Raw genomic sequence first — 19,350 nt, forward strand, 5'->3', positions numbered from 1 at the left:
AGCCAATGACCTTTGCGATACCGCCGGGTGCAGTGCTCTACCAATTGAGCCATCAGGCCAACGTACGTACTCGGAACTGGAAATTTTTTTGCGACGTACTCGCAAAAAATGACCAGCTCCCAGCTGGCTTAAGTGATAGCTCAATTGTAGACCTGGCGTGCGTTTCTCAAAAGACCCGAAAACTTTTCGGGCCCGTAAAGTTTTCGGGGAGTTTTTCGGGCGTGTTTTTCGGGTTGCGAAAAGTGTTTCTCAAAACACCCGAACGTAGCCCGATATTTTCGGGTAGGTTTTTTCGGGAATAACCTTCTGCGTCTGCGTGGACAGGTGGTTCGAGAATCAAGATCGATTTGTTGGAGGGACAAGTGGAACAGTGGCATTGATGCCCTCTTTCCATTGTTTTTTATTGTTCACCTGTTAAATAACTCTAGTTTGTGGTTAGTTTATACAATACTGGAAATTCCATAATACAAGCTTGTCTTGAGTGTGACGGCAATCTTGAAATCGAAGTATCTTGCAACGTTGACCCGCCGTTGATACATGGTTTGAGCACATTTTTCTTGTCTTTCGAGAATTTATCTATATCACTTGCATTTGCTATTCAAACCTGATAATGTACGTCAAAATGCACCAAGTCGTACGTTTGCGATGAGGTTTCTTTAACCTTATAACATATATAAATGTTTAGTTTTTTTCAACGAAAGGTTGCAGTGAGTGCGGGCAGGTAAGGTATCGAAGCGGACAGGTAGGCTAGTTTGATCTTGTTTTGTCACTCTTGTGGTCATGTTTCTTCTTTCTTCTTGTAAAACATTACTGCTAAGTCATTGTTGACTTTAACATGGAGTGCTAATCAAGAAAAATGAAAGTGGATTAACTTAAGCTTAAGCTTACAGTGAATGAAATAGAGGCCTTTGCAGTCGCCCAACATGGATTGATTTTAACTGCGGAGTAGGCTGCTGTGCTACAAGTAAGTTCTCTGTCTATATTTTTTTATTTAAATAAAGATGTTTACCTTGCTATTAAATTGTTGATGAGAGAGTTTATTAACGCAATGAAAATCATTTTCTTTCTTTATTGGTTTGCCTTTCTTGTTCAATTGGTTTGGTGGCTCTGAATTTGGCGGGAATTTATGCGGAGGCCGCGTCACCGTTTGTTCCGGCTGAATTGTTACGTTGGTATGCTGTATTTTGGTACAAGTAAATTAAATTTAAATCAACCTTATTTCCTGTGATAATTATCTTGAGGTATGCTGGAGTGCATTATGTTATATTTTGAAACGTTTGTTAGTGCAATTCATGAAAAGTACTTTGGAGCATTAGTATAATAGCACGTTAGTAAACAATGATTTAATTAAGATAAGCATCAAAGATTACGTTATAGCATTTGTTGGCCTTTGAGAAGTAGTAAGAATGGAGAAGATTATCATGCCAGTAATAGTTATCCTTCTTCCGGACTTGAAATCAGTGCTAGCAAAGTGTCTCTCAAATTCAGCTCTTGAGCAGCTAAGGCATTCATCACATTAGAAATGCTATCCTACTGTGTCTCTCCTTAATTCTGCTCCATAGTAGTAAAGGATGTCTGAGACCAAGAAAAAAAGTGCCAGATTTACGGAAGACATGAACAGAGCCCTCATTGATGGCTATACGAGAAGACAAGTCAGTGGATAAATTTATCTCTTTACATTATACTAAAAAAACTATGTTTTACTTGTTTTTTTTTCTTTAACAAAAGGTTGCAGTGAGTACATTTACAGTGAGGTTTCAATTATTAATAATGTTGTATTGAATTACAAATTTGCTTGTTTTCAATGTACTTTATTTTAAGGTTGTTCTCAAGTCAAAATTTTCAAACATGGTGACTATTAATTGCAAAAAAAATGCTTGGGAGGAGATCACTATGGCAGTGAATGCTGTAAACTCAGGGGAGAGGAAAACTGTTGACCAGGTGAAATGATCATACCATGCTATGCATAGATTATTATGAATTTGGAACTTATGCTTTTTTGACTGAGAGAGATGGCTGGACAAAAAAAACAAAATTTTCCCATCTGGTTTTCCTAAACAGTCCATTAGTGCACAGTCATTAATTTCTTTTAGTATTCTTCCATCAACGTTAATCCTACTTTGCAGGTGAAGAAACGATGGGAGGATCTGACTGCGTCAGTAAAACGAAAAGAACGTCAGGCACACCAAGGAGAAGTTAGAAGATTAAAAGTCACTGGGAATGGGAATTTACCAGATGACTCAGTAAGACAGACCTTAGTTGTGCCATTGTGATTTGTCTGTAGTAAATTGGATGAAGAACATGAAGTAAATTAATTTTTGCAGGAATTTAGTGAGGATTTGCATTGTCCAGTGGCTCCAGCTGTGAGCAGAATGTCCTCCACTGAGAGAGAAGTGGCGAATGTACTTGGTCCTCAAGCGTTTATTGGGATAAATGGAGGAACAGATACTCTGGGTAAATTGTGTATATAGTTTAATTTAAATCACACCAGTGACAATCAGTCTAGCTTCTCCTTGTAAAAAGTAGCAAGAATAAATGGATTAGGGGATAAGAGGTACATAAAAATGGTTGGTGTGTAACCACCTCCTACCCACATAATGAAGATAATGATGATCATGATTATATGTTACCTGGGGTTCTTATAGAAGTTGCCATAGTAATAATTAATATGGATGTACAGTATGCACATATTAAACTGATAGTGTTCTCCCTTGTTTGCAGCATAACAGGTCAAAGTGGTTTTTTAAACTGGTAGATCAATCAAAGATACCTGTTTAATTTTCTCAAAAATACCAAACAAAGTCTATTTCTAGGGAGTTAAAAAAACGTTTGCAGGCAGTAAAATTTTCCAGTTACCACACGTTTGAAAAGGAGAACACTGATTAATAATTGATAATGCTTGTGTCAGGTTGTGCAACAAAAGCATTTATATAATAACCAAAATCATTGCACGCTCTCTGATTGGTCAATCAGCTATTTTTTTATTATGCCAGTAAAGTCATGGAAAAATCGTGCATCTTCTGAATTATTATCTAAAAGCAATAGAACACACGTTCTATGGTTTATAGGCTTGAAAACCACTTGGGATGTTGGAAGAACACTCGAAGAATTCGTGAATCTGACTCTCCTGCGGCTCGTGATTTACGAATTCTTCTCGTGTTGTACCAACATCCCCCGTGGTTTATCAGCCTATAAACTATAGAAACTTGTGGTCTATTGCTTAATTTGCCAACTACAAACAGTTACAAAAATGTTGAGTCAACACTCTAAGTGAAAAAACAGCCGCCTTCCGAAATTGAAATCAATGCTAGAAAAGTGTCTTACACATAGAACACAAAGCCCCTTCATTTCCCCTATTGAGCATGATCTTGCATTGCTAACATCATGGGAGGGGAGGGGAAAATGGAAAGCGAGGTGGATTGAGATTTTCCTGTAACCTGTCTCAAGTATTTTTGCAACTGGTTGTACTTACTTGTTTTGCTGAAAGACAGTTTCAGTGCTGGAAATAATTTTTCTTTATTCACAGGACATAAGTCCTTTCAAATCTTCCTTTTGGTCGGACATTTGACAAATTGGGCCAGACATAAGACATTGACTGACAACGCCTTGCAGAAGAGAACTCAAGATGTGCTGGTGAGATGTTCGGTCATCATGTCCGATCATAATGTGAAATTGGCCAGACATTTTCAAAATTTGGTCGGACATTGTCAGATGACCGACTGTTATTTCCAGCACTGCAGTTTGCATGAAAAATTGCATAGTTTCATTAACAGCACCTTTTCTTTGTGTATAACAGAAACATTATGGAAAGAGGGCATCAATGCCACTGTTCCACTTGTCCCTCCAACAAGCCAAGAGTATGTCATTGAGGTATATTAGGACTTTGATGTAACATTCTATTAAATTTTTTGAAAAAAAGAATCCCTCTTTATTTTCATGCAAAATACATACAAAAAGGGAACGAGAATAAAATTTAATGGTCAGAGGAACTGGGTAATTTAAATAATGAGTTAGACTTTTTCGGTTGTGGTCATGCACACTGACTTAACTTTAAAAACACTTAAACTTCTCTTTCAAATCACGCATTCTACACTATACACTAGTGTTTTCTTTGTGCTTTTTGGATGTAGAATGAAACCAGTAGCAGCAGCAGTTCCTCAGCAAGGCCATGTGAAGCTAGTGTACAGTCACTTTTAATGAAGGATGTGCAGGTATTTCTTATTTTTGCTTTTAGTGAAATGTAGGGTATTGAATAATAATAATAATAATAATAATAATAGTAATAATAATAGTAATAATAATAATGTCGCTGTCTGATTTTATTTTATGTGTCCCAGGATATTGATGAAGTGGTGGAGGTTTCCATAAAACCCACCAGAAAAGGCAAAAAGAGGACCCTTGCAGATGCACAGCTGGAGGTAGTGATTTTACATGACAAGAAAAAAACTAATGATTCTGAATATGCTTGTAGTAGTCAAATCTGTTTATTTCAAACTGTTCCAGTACTTTGAGGTTGCAACCAGCTATTACAAACTGAAGATGGAGAAAGTGAAACTTGAAATGGAGCTTCTCATGAAAAAGCAAAAAGAGGGTAGGTATAATAATAATATTTAACAAATTACTTTTTACCACAATTGCTTTTAGTCTCGCAGTCTGATTGGTTAACTTGCCATTGTTGCTAAGAGTCTAGACAAAAACCAATATTTGATTTGATTGAGTTAATATTGTTAGTGTCCCACTTAATGCTCTTGTGGTAAATCCATTGACACTTAAATAAAGTTGTTATTGTCATTATTACAAAGCAGCTTGTGTCATGCTCACATCGAAGTGTCACGCAATTGTTATAGCCGGTCAGGAATGTTCATTTTGGCACATGGCCATGGACCAATCAGACTGTGTCTTGGTTGTGCTCATTTGTTGTAAGGATATGCCTGCAAATGACCTGAATTAACACTCAGTGTGATTACAATCTGAAAGAGTCCTCAAACATAGGCCTCCACATTTGTGGTACTGTGCCCCATATTTTAATTTCATTCGTCTGTCATGTGTGCTCTGAAGTGATGGTGTATATTGTTAATATTAACTCGTAATCAGATATAAATATTTCCTTTAAATTCTTCCATTGATGTTGGAAAGGTGATTTATTCTCTGGCCAAGCTACACAAAATGTACTCTGGGACGTACACTGAATGAACACAACGACTCGACACAACATTTATTTGAACATTCCTTCAGTACTTTGAGGTGGCAACCAGTTACTATAGCATGAAGAAAGAAATTGAGACTCTGATTGAAAAGAAAAAATAGCCTAATCATTGTGAGTTAATCATCATGTTTTCCTGATAATTTCCAGTTGTTTTTGTGATATTTTCTACTTTTTTTCTACTTTTCTCCTCAGAATAATTCAGCGTTTGGTGAAGGATGTATGGCCTTTGAACTTGTGCAGCTCATATGCAGTGCAATATATTCTTTTATAAAATAATTAGGATAGTACTTGCACTCTCATTGGTCAAGAGCTGTGTTTAGATGAGAGTATGTAAACATGGCTGTCTCAAGTATTTTTGCAACTGGTTGTACTTAGCTGTTTTGCTGAAAGAAAGTTTGCATGAAAAATCGCATAGTTTTTATCAACATTTACAAGCCTAATGGTGGTGAGCTTGTCTTTATCTTCGGGATTTTGGATTTGCCTCGTGGAACCTGTGTTTCATATTCCATGGGATTTCTTTACTTTTTTCCATATGAGTTAATCATCATTCACACACACAATATTCCCCTCAAACTACCTGCTAAATTGGTGAATGTTGGTTATTTAATAATAATACATGAAGCAGCAGTTAACCTAGCAACAACCTTTGTGGCTTTCTTAATTGGTGTTGATAGAAGAATCCTCCTTACAAGAAGGGGTTTCTCTCCACTAACTAAAACATTCACTAATTAGCAGGTAGTTTGAGCGGAATATTGTGTGTGAATGGTGAGTTGAGGAAAAATCACAGACAAAAGTTAGGGTTAGTCTGTAAAATGAGGGGAGAAATTTGCGAAGCAAACTCTCAACCCCAAAATAAGGTTAACAAATGAAACAAACTCTGTGTGAAATTAAAAACTTTAATCTAAGAAACAGCCATATAGTACATGTACGAAAAACGAAAAACTAAATCACGTAGGAGGGATTAATAAATATTTGAGCATGAAAAATATTCGTTCTTAAAAATGGGAATGAAAAATACCTTTTGATTGTAAGTGATTTTGTGTTTATGCCTGTTCGTCGAAGGCAGGATCCATGAAGAGCATTCTTCACGGGAACTTTTTCGCAAAACGCTGATCACTGGTTATAAGATTATATTATATGATTATGTTGCCAGCTTAAATACTATAAATTGACCAGTAGGTTTAAGCAGAAGTGGTATATTAAATAAGAAATCTGAAAGGAAGTGTTCCTGGTAGTTTTGTATTTTCCACTTCACTCAATTTTTTTTTTTTAGTTTTTGTTACCTCTTTTTTTTTTTCCCATTTTCAGAGGACCCGCCCCATTGTAGCTTTATACTTAACTGTCCATTTCTGGTTTGTTGTGTTGAAATTTATTTTAAATTATTAATACTTAAAGTGAGTGAATGTGTATTAGCCTTTACATTTGAGAAAACACTTCTTGGATAAGTTTTTGCCTTTTGGCAACACCTGATTCATCACAGTTTTGTGCAGAATACATAGGCCTGTCATCACTGCCATTAAGCTGTGTAACATCAAGCCCATCTGGCAGCTGGGTGTTGTCATGGATACACATGTTATGCAATACTACTATCGCAACAATAATGTCGCAACAGCGGCATGGGGAGAACTGCATCGTCCCTCCAGAGAAATCAAGGCATCGAAACCTTTGTTTCAAGAGGCCAAATGATCGTTCTATCACATTCCTTGTTCTCGTGTGGCTCCTTTGGTACATTTCTTCTGCTGCACTCGACACTTTGTCAGGGTTTAAGGGGGTCATAAGGTAGCTCTGTAGGGCGTATCCTCTGTCCCCAAGCAACCATCCTTCCTGCTGTTTCGTTTCCATGTGGATCTGCAGTGCGCTCCCGTTGAAGATGGCTGAGTCATGGACTGAGCCATGCCACTTGGCCACAATGTTTGTGAACCGCATTTCTGCATCACAGACTGCCATCACGTTGATGGCATGAAATCCCTTATGACAAACATAAAGGTGTTCCTCTTTTGCCGGTGCACGGATTGGGATGAGCGTGCCATCGATCGCCCCCATAACCTTGGGGAAAGCTCCAATCGAGTAAAATTTCGTCATAGTTTCCTATGAAAGATCACAGTAGTTAAAACGGCGGACCCAATAAACTGCCGCTCAAAACTTGAGGAGATTAACAGCCTGTTAGACGTGGGCATCAGAATATGAATCAACATTTTCGGAACAAACTTTAATCATTTGAATCACAGAATTAATACTTTATGCCAATTCGCATGACCGACGACCACTCGATGCGGACCCCAGAGAAAACAGTAAATAAAATAACTTCATCGGAAAAGACGTAAATTTAAGTTAGTTTTTGTGCGAAATTCTACGGGTTGTGCGTTTTTTTACCCCAGTTTTTTTAGGAATATGCCTACTCGAGTGGAAAGAGCAGTTGAATTTAGGACTTTTCGCTAAATTGCAAACAAGAAATATAGTGTAAATGGAAATGAAAATCGCTCCCCCTTTCATGCAAATGATCGTGTCTAGTACTAGTACAGTTTACTTCACAGTTAGCTAGTGCTTTTTTTGTAGAACTATGGTAAAACTTAATATCAATAATTACATTCACTTCTTCTCTTGATGTGGGAAAGATAATCCATTCGCCAGCAATACTCTTTAAACACTGGGTAAAGGAGTGAACACAGCGACTGGCACTAGCCTTGGAAATCCCCATGGTGTCTGCGACGACTTTCAAGAAACTTCCACTTGCAAAGTAACGTAATGCTGTCAGGACCTAATAAGTTAATAAACATTTGAAACCTCCACTATACTCGAAAAGGGCCTATTTGTCAACGAGGGAGTTGAAAGTGCCAGTGGCTAGATCATAGAAAAAAGGAAAATTACCCACCTGAATCTCCGGATCTAGCGGAGCATTTCGCCCGGTGTTGCGCCTCAATTGTCCTTCAAACTTCAAAATAAGCCACTCAATTCTCTCAGGTGACAATCTAAAACGTTCAATTACCTCGCATCTTCTCATTCCAGTCAAAACTGTTCTTTGTCTATATTTTCTTTTCTCACGATTTGGGGTTAAAAGTGCTCCAACGGCAGCCATTTTTTATTCACTAAACTTTCCCGAGATTTTTTGGACTTTTCTCGGGAGCACGCAATCACCCGTAAAATATCTCGGGAAAACGATACGTTTTTTTCGGGCCCGAAAAACTCGGGCGTTTTGAGAAACACCTAAAATTGTTTTCGGGAGTGCGTTTACGGGCCCGAAAAGTTTTCGGGTCTTTTGAGAAACGCACGCCTGGGGCCTGTTTCTCGAAAGGGATCATATTGGGTTCCTGAGTACCCGAGGCCGATCAAAACAAACAGAGTCCCAATACAGAACCCGGATCCTACAATAACTAACGGACTCCGTAATGTTAGCAAGGGTTAAGTGGACCCCGTTTCAAGTAGTACCCCGAAGGTGGATTTATAAAGAGAAACACTCGGCGCCCGATATTCTCACTCGAGCCCCTTATTGGACGAAGGCTTCCCCCCCTTCCCTTGCAAACAAACGGACTCCGAAACCAAACATCACAGCGGATGAAAGATCGGGCCCGAAATCGGCTGCCTTTAAGCGTTTTCACTATCTCTGTTTTTTCTCCGTTTTATCGTTAGTCTTTTGCCTTTTTGTTCTCAATTTTTTCCGAGGCGTAAGAGACATTTCGCTGAAAAGAAATCCAGCAAAAGAGGGTGAAACGCAAGAAATAAAATTCTTTCTTTAACTGGTCGTTATCACCTTACACCTTTTCTTTTCTCTCACACCACAGGCAGCCCAAGCTCAGTTTTTATGGGAAAATTAACTTTGAGTTTATAAATGCTAAAATAACTGAGAAGCTGAGCTGAAAATGTAGAAACTGAAACTTCACTTACGTCTACATACAGTTGTCCTCGTGTGTTCTGTGCAATCGGAGGGCAAACTTGTGTCTGTTTTAGACGGGTTTGTGGCATTCAAATTTTTACGATGCCGTTAGTTGTCAATTCCCCCGGTTGTGGACAAAATACTGACCCCCAGTCCATGGTCTACCCTAAAATGGACTAACTCCTAAGAATACCATTTCGAATGAGTACTATTGAAAGAACAGAATTGATTATAAACAAAATCATACTTTCATTGCACATACCTTGTTTATTTTTGTGCGCATGGTGACATGCAGCTAAATCCAAGAACTGCGCCGGTTTCACTTCACTTACATGATGTAATCGGCCATCACAACAATAACATTATCGAAAGCGAACCTTTTTAAAATGGCTGCTTAGACTTAAATACTGTTGATCAACACTGTTTAAAATGGGTGTTTAGGCTAAGGTAAGCCCTGTTTTAGACGTGTCTTACACATAGACAAACAGTACTCTTTTGAAATAGTATTTATAGGGTAGTCCATTTGGGTAGTCCATGGACTGGGGGGTCGGTGTTTTGTCCAACACAAATTTCCACTCATAAAGAGAAGAAAGGCTGGTGACTCGCGGCGATCTCGTCCCACAAATTGCTCTCGCATCACAAATTAACGGTCCGAATCTCCATAAAAGAGATCATGGGTTCAAATCCCATTGCACTCCGAACATTTCTGCCTTTTCATTTGTTGCTGTGATTATGCAAGTCTCTTTAGAAACTATTATTAAATGATAATAATTCCGCTTAACATTTTTTTCCAGAAAACAATATTTATTTTTTGAAAAATATAGCCAAATGTTCTTTCAATGGTAGAGACTAAAATGTAGTTTGAACTAGATCCTAAATGAAAACCACGGACTAGAAGCAAATAAAGAACTGTCAATGGCAGGAGTTGGAAAAGGGAAAAGATTTAAGGATTTGAACCAAGGCACAAAACCACAGTGCACGTGAAAAGATCTTGACTCCTGTCCCTTACCCTCCCAAATATATAAAAGTAAATGTAAAGACCCACACATGTACTTCTATTGCAAGCCACTCCATTAAAGAAAGGAGTCAGGGTTCTTGTTGGACATTTTCGTACACATACACACTTAAAGAGTCAAGGTCGGCCAGCTCTGGGATAACCTATCCTCAATTTTCGTTTACTTTTCCGCTATTTTTTGCAAAACTAGGTTACAAAATGAGTTTAAAATTCGCATAGAAACCTATGCGACCTAGACCCGATGTTTCAGACGTTTCGATACTCCAGCCAATCCTTTTTCATTCATCAAAATAAATAAGGGGGGAATCAGTGAAACACTCAAGTGTTCCTAGAAATAAAATGTAGCCTTTATGGGGCAGACAACCTGTAAAAAATGCGACCAAGCGCGCGTGTACTGAAAACTCTCGCGGGATCAGTCCCTCGCTCTCGCGTGTATTTCTTGCAACCTGGATTAGGCGGTCACCCTGTATTAAGCGGTTAGTTAGCCATTCCCCGAGTGTCATACCGAGTGTGACCGCTTAATACAGATTTGACTGTATAAGGCGTTTGATTTTTTGCTCTTAGCTTCCTCTTTCATTTAAGTTGTAACGAATTAGTTTCCCAAGTGAAAACTCAGCAAATAAAATTGTTCATTTTCAATTTGTTCTTTTTACTGCTATGTTAATTGCACAGTTTCGTGGCAACAATAGGATAAGAATTAATTTAAGTTTCTTAACTTTCTTCTAATACTTCATAATTTGTATTATTTAAATTACTAGTAATTGTCAGCTCCGCACAAAACAGGTCGATAAAAAACGAATTACGTGTTATTACTTCTAACGTCCCCCCGCTCAATTAATAGCAATTTAATCAGCCCTGGTTAATCGTTCACGGGCGCAATACACCTTATTCCAAAATGGCCACCATTTTAGCACTTTTTTTTTCGCTTGCAAATTAGCCCTTGTTGCCTCGTTCAATTCTTTTGAATTTGCAGCTTAAGAACGAGACAACAAGGGCTAATTTGCAAAAATTATATTGCCCAAGATAATCTTGAAGATGCGACTAGATTGGACCTGGGGCAGAATAATTCATCCATACGTTGTAAAGAAAAAGGTAATAAAAACGAAAAATACAAGAAGGCTTAGCGTTACGGTACTGGAGTATCCACTGGAAAGTGCAGTTGTAAGGTCGCAAAAAAGTTACGCATGATGACATCCGGGCCACCTCCTCTCCATTGCCGCCACATTCTTTCGTCGAGATAGACCTGAAGGTCTTCCTTCCGCAGGCCTTTCCTCCTCTTTAGTCCAAGTTTAAGATTACTCCAGCTTGATTCTATTTCTTGAGTGTGAACACCAGTGCGTGGATCCACGAAATGACGAGCATGAACGACCACCCGATGTGCAGCGACATTTGGTAGCGTATTTAATCTCCTATATGCTGCCCAGTCGTCAGTGTGAACCTCTGTCCCCGGGAGAATGCATCTCTGAATTAAGGGAAGAAGAGTGCCCGCGTCCCTTCTTTCAACAACTTGAAAATACCCTCTTGATGGTGTGTACTCTGTTGTCACGATTCCGAACACCCACGAGTCCTGCCTAGCTCTCCTTCCTCTATTGTACTGAAAAGGAAGCGAAAAAGAAATTTTTTGTTTGTTATCAGTACGCAGATACAAGTAGCACGTCATGTAAATGCTTCTATATATATATCTATCTATCTATATATCTATATATATATAGCCATACCTTTGGCTTGTGGTTGATTTTACTTTCATCGCACTTTACCACAGCACCAGGGCCACCAAACGGTATTCAGGATGATTTTTGCATCTTTTGCTTTAAAATGCCATTCCGTACTTGCTAGCGCTAAAATGAACCTTTCGTTTCGAACCTCAAAGCAAGAAAATTCACCAGGTACCCCATGCGTGACTTTGACGGTTACAAGACACTAAACAAATTCCTAAAATTCATCCCGGTAAACCTGTCTTGTTCTCCAGTTTAATTTTCCATAATGAAGCGTCAAAAACGGAGCTCAGATTCTTAATGTTACCAAGGGTGCAATAAGTGAGAGCAAATGTGGAAATTTTCAGACTTGAAATCTCGATTCAAAGCTTTAAAAGCAGTTTGAAAGGTGAAAAAAAAAAAACAGGATTGGCATGAGATCAGCAGACTCCTGTAAGACTATGTAAAAGAGGTCATGTGACAAACTGTTGCAAAAGGCCCATTCTATACTTCGTTGTCTGTCAGTGGTAAATGTGACGAGAGAAAAAATAAACAATATAGGAGAAGACTAAGAGAGATTAAGCAAGACGTTTAAGCTTCTTTAGTCTGTTAACTAGATATATTGAGTGAGACAAATCTAAGATTGAATTTGCATGCTTTTGTGACACACAACTGTCTACTGTTTGCCGAAAATGTCCTGCTTAAACTCTCTATATATGCGAATTTGTTTTTTTTTAAAAGCTGTTTATGATGGGAAACAAGAAAGTTCCTTACTGTGTACTTCCTGCAATGACGCGGTTTTACAACAGATGGACCTTAGAAAACAAAACAGTTAATAGACCATTTTACAGTGGTATAATCGGTAACCTGGCTATTACATGGCAGTGAAGTTGGAGTGAAGCTTATGATACAGACCTCACTTTTATACACATGATTACAAGGCTTAGGGGAATCAATGCATGGATTTGAATGAGTTAATTTATTCCCTGGAGCCTCACAGTGATGCCTTTTGTTTCAATGAGACTGAATTTTCATATATCGAAAGTGGGTTACTGCGTTGCCGCAATGCTAACTAATCTGAGATTTACATAAGAAATGCAGAAACTCCAGCCTCAATTTCATATGGTGGCCAGGATCTGAAGCGCATAACTTTTCTTAAATGAGTCAAAAAATGAAAAGAGGAATTATTGAACAACTGAGTGTGAGCAATAAAATTGTATTAAAGGTAATGATGACAGCAGTGGTACTTTTTCATACTTTTTATGGTTCAACAATAATTTTGTCAAAAGATGTTTGTTGGTACACTTTTTGAACACTTTCAGTTTGCTAGATTTGTTTGTTTGTTAATGAATCGTGAAGGAACACTAAATATAGGCTGCCCTGGCGTGCAAGTAGTTTCTTAGGCGTCATAGCAGCATTTATAACAGCGCACAAAGAGAGGGGAAATGTGACCCTGCAAGTGATAAAGGCCAACGCAAATCGGGAGAAATTCTTTTTTCAGTCTTTCTAACGCGAAAAATTGAATCAGTTAAGTTTCACGAGTAAGTTAAGAAATTATTCGAGAAGATGTGAATACCAAAAAAGCATTAAGTAATATCAAAACGAGGATTGTAATTCTTGAAGATATGACTACCAAAAAACCATTAATATCGAAACGAGGAAAGTAAAGGCGCAATATTACTACATCCCTTAAGACCCCTTACCTTATCAGTTTTAGAGGAAAAGAAAGGTGTGAAGTAATGACCAGATTAGAAATAAATTTGAAGGGGGTAGTTTCCAAAGAAACTGTGGTTGCAGCGTCGGTGGGGAAGTACTATACAAAAATTTGGTTTTATCAACGGAGTTGATAATATAAATTGGCCACCGAACGCTCGAAACCTCAGCTTTTAGAATCTCTGTACGGTGGTCAATTTTCATTATCAACTCCGTTGATAAAACCAAATTTTAGAAATAATTTTGTCTTTCATTTCACCCTCCTTTGTTGCATATCTTTTAAAAAACAAAAAGACAAAAGACTAACGATACAAAGGAGAAAAAACAGAGATAGTGAAAACGTTTAAACGCAGCCGATTTCGGGCCCGATCTTTCATCCGCTGTGATGTTTGGTTTCGGAGTCCGTTTGTTTGCAAGGGAAGGGGGGAAGCCTTCGTCCAATAAGGGGCTCGAGTGAGAATATCGGGCGCCGAGTGTTTCTCTTTACAAATCCACCTTCGGGGTACTACTTGAAACGGGGTCCACTTAACCCTTGCTAATATTACGGAGTCCGTTAGTTATTGTAGGATCCGGGTTCTGTATTGGGACTCTGTTTCTTTTGATCGGCCTCGGGTACTCAGGAACCCAATATGATCCCTTTCGAGAAACAGGCCCCGGGCCCGTTAACTTACCGGGACTGTTACCGGGAAACTTTATCGGGACCGAAAGAGTGTTTCTCGAAGCACCCGTAAACTTTCCCGGTACTTATCGGGGCCGATAACATAACCGGGAGTTACCAGGCTCTTGCATGCACTTCACGCTCGTCATGAAAAGAAGGAGAATGACTTGGCACTAGATCCGTAGAACTTTGTGGCATCCAGTTTCCCAACCGAGCGCTGTGATGTAAACAAAGGCAGCGTTCGAAGCGAAGACCTTCCATCGTTCCTTTTACACCTTCTAGCAGTGAAGGCGACTTTTTAAACCTCGTTGGCGGGAGAAATTTTACAAAGGGTGTTTAGATGGCAGTATTTTTTTTATGTTCACGCTTTTTGTAAGCAAGACTTTTAGTTTGCTGGGAAGCAACGCTCTTTTTTTTTAAGTTTATCAATTGAAATTCGAGTGAAACTTTTTTGCGAAGATGGAGATGATTTGTAACTTCTTCGTAGTCGTTGAACAACTCCCTATCGTGAGTACAGTGCGCTTGTTATACTTTTGAACTCTACTTTAGCAGTAACTAATGGCAAGCCTGAAAAAATGAAGCTTGAACGGGATTCTAGCCAATGACCTTTGCGATACCGCCGGGTGCAGTGCTCTACCAATTGAGCCATCAGGCCAACGTACGTACTCGGAACTGGAAATTTTTTTGCGACGTACTCGCAAAAAATGACCAGCTCCCAGCTGGCTTAAGTGATAGCTCAATTGTAGACCTGGCGTCGGAGAAAAAAGAATGCGATAGTTATAGTTTTGTTTTAATGCTAGCCTCGCTACGACGAGCAAATTTCAAAAGAATATTTGCTTCAAAATGAGGGCAGTAGTTCTAATTAACATAAAGACAAAAGAATGGAAAAGTGGTCGCCTTTTATGAAAGTGGTCTTTGAGAACTCCCTGGATTGAAGTATTCTAGTCAGAAGCGGGGCTTTAAAGTTTTGTTTTCACAGTGGGAAACAACGGTACCACCCTGTTCGCTCTACGAGATCTGTAACTCACGACCTCTGCGATACAGGTGCAATGCTCTTCCAATTGAGCTATCAAGCCGAATGGGTGCTGGTCAGTTTTTGTGAGTACGTAACTGAACCCGTCGATGATACATGGTGAAGGAACAATATGTCTTTTGTTTTAATGACATGCATTTGTGTGTATGTTAATTAGACTTTTGGACGAATGAATTGCTTAGTGTCTGAAGAAAACAAGTAAATTTGATTTTACCAAACGGGTTGATAAATAATGGTAATTAGGAAATAAGTAGAGTGCAATTTGCTCGGAAACATACATGTGATTTCAAAATCGAACCGGCGAGCAGCGCGAGTTCAATTTGAAATCGCTAAATTACTGGATTTTAGTCAGTACCAATATTTTCCACACAATGGTTTTTTCTGTCTTTCATTTCCTGCAGGTTGATTCCTTAAACAAGACTTGAAATTTAATTGGTTGTTTTTTTAGTGTTCCTTTCTCATTGGCTGGGGAAATCACCAGTTATTTCTAAATGGCTTTAAAAAAGATAAATGAACCACCTCGAGAATGATTTGCAGGCTGAGGTTTCAAGCATTGTCCCTTCGTCAGAGCGAATTGAAGAGTTTTTGGTTGTTGGTTGTTTATGTGCGAAATAGAGTCGCTTTGCCATTGGTGTAACCTAGGTTGTTTGTTTTTTTGGTATTTATTTATTTATTTGTTTGAGTAATTTGGCAGCTATTCACTGCAGATGTGGACATGCTATACCCACCCACCATGCATTCACAAAGGCCAGCCACAACACCGGGAACGTTACCCCCATCCCCATGGTGGCATGAATACTTGAATGAATTAAGGACGTTCGCGCTAATTGTTTGTGCGCAACTTTTACTGCGCAGGTAAAGCGACTGTAAGATGTCGCGCATTACTCTAAGCATTAGTTAAGATCTTATGGCGATAAAAACGCCGGGGAAATATTTTCAGGTCGGCTAGAAAATGGCACTTTTATTTCCAATTCATCATGAGACGTTATAGAGAAAGGACCGGGAGGTTTGGAAAAAGTTCGCTAATCGAGTAGTGGTTGAAAGTTTTGAAAACTCGAGTAAGGTTGGAAATCAAATAAAGCTGTGATCTTCGCAGTTGTGAACGCAATTTTTGCAATTGCGTGGGATTTGAACCCGTGACCTCGCGTTACCGGTGCGACGCTCTAACCAACTGAGCTATGAAGCCACTGACGTTCAGCATTCTGGGAGCAATTTGTGACCAAAACTTAAGGCTTCAGAAGGCACAATTTGAGATTTTTTAAACGATGCTAGAGAACGATATCGTTGTGGCTAGCAAATCCCTTCACTGCAGGAGGTTACGTTTAGCATAGTCGTCAATAACTGCATCAAAATCCACGGATATGTCCATGTGGACAAAGAGCAACAACAGTGCATTGAAGCGTTCTTCTTTCTCGCCAATGAGCTTTTTATTATAATTTTTCATATTCGATATGCATTATATATTCAATTTTTCATACGTGATGTATATCTATCAACATCAGGGAAAAATGTAAAAACTCTGAATCTGAACTAATTATAATCTGAAGTAAAACCACCTGATGCACACTGTACCACTTGAAAGTCGGTTGGTTACAGAAGCTCTTTAAATATAGAGAAAAAAAAAACCTGAAGCTCTTTAAATACGGGGGGAGGGGGGGAGGGGCGGCCCCCTCGGTCCCCCACTAAATCCCACCCTGAAACCATCTCTTTTCCTGGAGTCATGTGTAGAAGTAAAGTCATCGCAAAGAAAGCCGTTTAATCATATATAAACTTGATCAATTCTCTATCCAACTACGTGATACGTGAATTCCCTAACATGAAAAAGTGACGTGATTTGTGAATGTATGGAAAATTAACACGTGATTCGAGATCCAGACCCCCCACCCCCCTTCCAGACCCTGTTCTGTGTTACCTTGATGTTTAGTGATAAGCCTCAAGTTGTCATGTTATGAGAGGAGTGGACAGGAAGATTGAAATTGCGTGCAGTTAGTTAGACAACAAAACGTGCGACTACGTTACATACTATAATCCGTACATCTGGATTTCTTATATCAGGCATTTTCACAACTTATCAATATGCAATCGCAGTTTCAGTGAATACCATCAAGCCAGTCACCATTTATGGTCCATTTATGCTAACAACACCTTTGTTCTGGCGTAACCTACGACCAGGCGTTCTTTCCTCTAGAGTGGGCGTGTACTTAGTCTTTTTCACACCCTTCCAAGAGCCTCGCTAATAAACCAGCGGACTCTCGTAAAACTCGGTAGGTACGTTATGTATACCAATTTTCTACCAGAGGAAAAATTGTAGATTGTATCCCAACAATTCGTTTAATTGTTTGTTGTTATATTTTTTAAAAAAATGCCGTCTGGTCGACAGAGAGCCTCAGCTAATGCCCTTGACACATCTACTGTGTCACTGAACGAAAAAATACTCAAAGAATGTCATAATTTATACACAGAAAAGGAGAAAGGTAACGCGGTGAACATATCATAGCTGAGATTTATTTAGTGTGACGTGGACGATGGAAACACCGGTTCTTTGATTCGGTAAATATCGGTTTATATGTTAGCTAATATCATCTAAATCTTATCAGGTCTTGTTACCATTGCTAGTGGTCTTGGTTTAAATTTATTGGCTCCAAGGAAGAAGATCACTGTAATGCTGCTAGGAAATCACTCCGCTGGGAAGAGTTCTTTTGTGAACTGGTACGGTTAAAGTAAATAATAGGGACCATCAGATTCTAGGACGAGGACGAGAACGAGTACGAGATAAGACTGTTTGTTTTTAGCGAAAATACTAAGAAGATTTATAGCCCGTAAGATTAATCTTACTCTTTGTTAGCAGTATAGGTTGCTCAGTTATTCTTATTGCTGTTACCTGAGCCTTTTTGCTGATCGAAAATTGCCAAAACTGCTACCGTGTTGTTGACTTGTTTTGACGCGACGACATTTTTGCAAAACCTCGTACTAAAATGACGACGGTAACACGTTTTTCCCGCCAAAATGACGCTGGTTTGCGCGAGCTCACTGTTTTTCTACGAGAAAATTTGGTACTCGTAGTCGTTCTTAGGCTCGATTTCCGCCGCTCACTCGAGTTCGGGTATCCTCCCCGAGAAGAGACGGCTGGACGCGTGAGCGATAGATTGTGTCTGTGACGTAAATTCAAAATATAATTTATGCGAGTTAATAGTTTCGGGGAAATAGCATTAGACATCCCAAAAACACTGATTTTAAGAAAACAGAAATTACATAACAATGCATAAAACGTCTGTGCGAAGTTTCCAGATGATACGAGCTTGAGTTTGTGGTTAAATGATCAATGTGAGTTTGAATTCAACCAGCGAATCATGAACGAAATCTTCGGCTGCCTTAGCTCTCAGTCGACTTCATCGGGCCCCTCGTTTTGCCACCAATAAACTCAGCAGTAATTTCAATTGATCTTGAGCAATTTTACTTGCTCTTACATTAGCGAAGTATGAGGAGAAAATTGCAAAAGCAATGAATTTGAAAGCCGTATTTTGACCTTGGCGCCAACTGGAAAATCAGTGAAGTTTGCGAACTCAGGCGGTAGAAAACGACACAATTCCCATTCTCCAGCTTCTTGAACACTTTTCGTTGTCGCAATCTTGGATGTTTCCTACCTTAAAAGCACTGTAAACCTCGAACGGGCCGGGCGAAAGAATACCTTCGCAGCCAAAACATATAATTTATGCCAGACGGATTTCTGCAGGCGAGTTTCTAATTGGCGGAGATTAACAATGGCTCACCTCACGCGTCCAGCCGAGATTTCGGGAGTGAGCGCTGGCTCATTTCCCGAAACAGCGGCTGGTAAAGTGCTACTTTCCATTCTTGAATTTGTCCTAGTCAAGTCAATTTTTATTTATACTCAGACAGAAATAATAATTAATACAAATTAGTGCTTAAAATATAAAATCAAGGGATTGCGAAGAAAAAGAAATTTTACAATTGCAGGTTCGTTCATTGAACTTACCCAAGTACTGTAGGTGACCCAAAACTAGAAATAAATGAGTCAAGGAAAAGAGATGCAAAATAATTGTTTTAGATAAAAAGTATTACTTTATTAATTAAATAATAGTTGAAGATTACATAATAGTAAACATTAGGAACCAATAATAGTATTATAACCACCAATGACA

The 19,350-nt window shown here is 38.9% G+C and overlaps 3 protein-coding genes across 4 annotated transcripts in view; 2 read left to right on the plus strand and 1 right to left on the minus strand.

Annotated features, from left to right (window-relative positions):
- Positions 1–298: 298 nt before the first annotated feature.
- Positions 299–6,428, plus strand: LOC138047367 (myb/SANT-like DNA-binding domain-containing protein 4). Of its 2 annotated transcripts, XM_068894196.1 has the most exons (10): positions 300–1,172; positions 1,566–1,652; positions 1,822–1,941; positions 2,127–2,243; positions 2,325–2,454; positions 3,797–3,870; positions 4,131–4,211; positions 4,338–4,418; positions 4,504–4,591; positions 5,399–6,428. In XM_068894196.1, exons 2-10 carry the CDS (start codon positions 1,572–1,574, stop codon positions 5,401–5,403), a joined length of 777 nt encoding a protein of 258 aa, XP_068750297.1. In that variant the 5' UTR covers positions 300–1,172; positions 1,566–1,571; the 3' UTR covers positions 5,404–6,428. The 2 variants fall into 2 exon arrangements, with proteins under 2 accessions (XP_068750298.1, XP_068750297.1); XM_068894197.1 differs by lacking the exon at positions 4,338–4,418 and having other exon boundaries at positions 299–1,172.
- A 194-nt stretch (positions 6,429–6,622) lies between these two features.
- LOC138046825 (putative nuclease HARBI1) lies at positions 6,623–8,377 on the minus strand. The gene is made up of 3 exons (XM_068893404.1): positions 8,079–8,377; positions 7,794–7,964; positions 6,623–7,294 (listed from the first exon to the last, which is right to left on the minus strand). Exons 1-3 carry the CDS (start codon positions 8,280–8,282, stop codon positions 6,623–6,625), a joined length of 1,047 nt encoding a protein of 348 aa, XP_068749505.1. The 5' UTR covers positions 8,283–8,377.
- A 9,097-nt stretch (positions 8,378–17,474) lies between these two features.
- LOC138047351 (uncharacterized) overlaps positions 17,475–19,350 on the plus strand; it is a 16,765-nt gene continuing 14,889 nt past the window's right edge. Inside the window, exons 1-2 of the mRNA XM_068894170.1 lie at positions 17,475–17,664; positions 17,788–17,899. Coding sequence (XP_068750271.1) covers positions 17,553–17,664; positions 17,788–17,899 — 224 coding nt within the window. The 5' untranslated portion in view covers positions 17,475–17,552. The remainder of the gene's footprint in view (positions 17,665–17,787; positions 17,900–19,350) is intronic.

This window comes from Montipora capricornis, chromosome 4 (assembly GCF_036669925.1).
Source record: "Montipora capricornis isolate CH-2021 chromosome 4, ASM3666992v2, whole genome shotgun sequence".
NCBI classification, from domain to species: Eukaryota; Metazoa; Cnidaria; class Anthozoa; order Scleractinia; family Acroporidae; genus Montipora; species Montipora capricornis.

Excerpts from the sequence above, each read along its gene's own strand:
- LOC138047367 (XM_068894196.1), top strand. The coding sequence starts at position 1,572 with ATGTCTGAGACCAAGAAAAAAAGTGCCAGATTTACGGAAGACATGAAC. Across the intron at positions 3,871-4,130 it reads GCCAAGAGTATGTCATTGAG|AATGAAACCAGTAGCAGCAG; the intron begins GTATATTAGGAC and ends TTTTGGATGTAG. Across the intron at positions 4,419-4,503 it reads TTGCAGATGCACAGCTGGAG|TACTTTGAGGTTGCAACCAG; the intron begins GTAGTGATTTTA and ends AAACTGTTCCAG.
- LOC138046825 (XM_068893404.1), bottom strand. The coding sequence starts at position 8,282 with ATGGCTGCCGTTGGAGCACTTTTAACCCCAAATCGTGAGAAAAGAAAA. Across the intron at positions 7,965-8,078 it reads CGCTAGATCCGGAGATTCAG|GTCCTGACAGCATTACGTTA; the intron begins GTGGGTAATTTT and ends TTAACTTATTAG. Across the intron at positions 7,295-7,793 it reads CATCAAGAGAAGAAGTGAAT|GAAACTATGACGAAATTTTA; the intron begins GTAATTATTGAT and ends GATCTTTCATAG.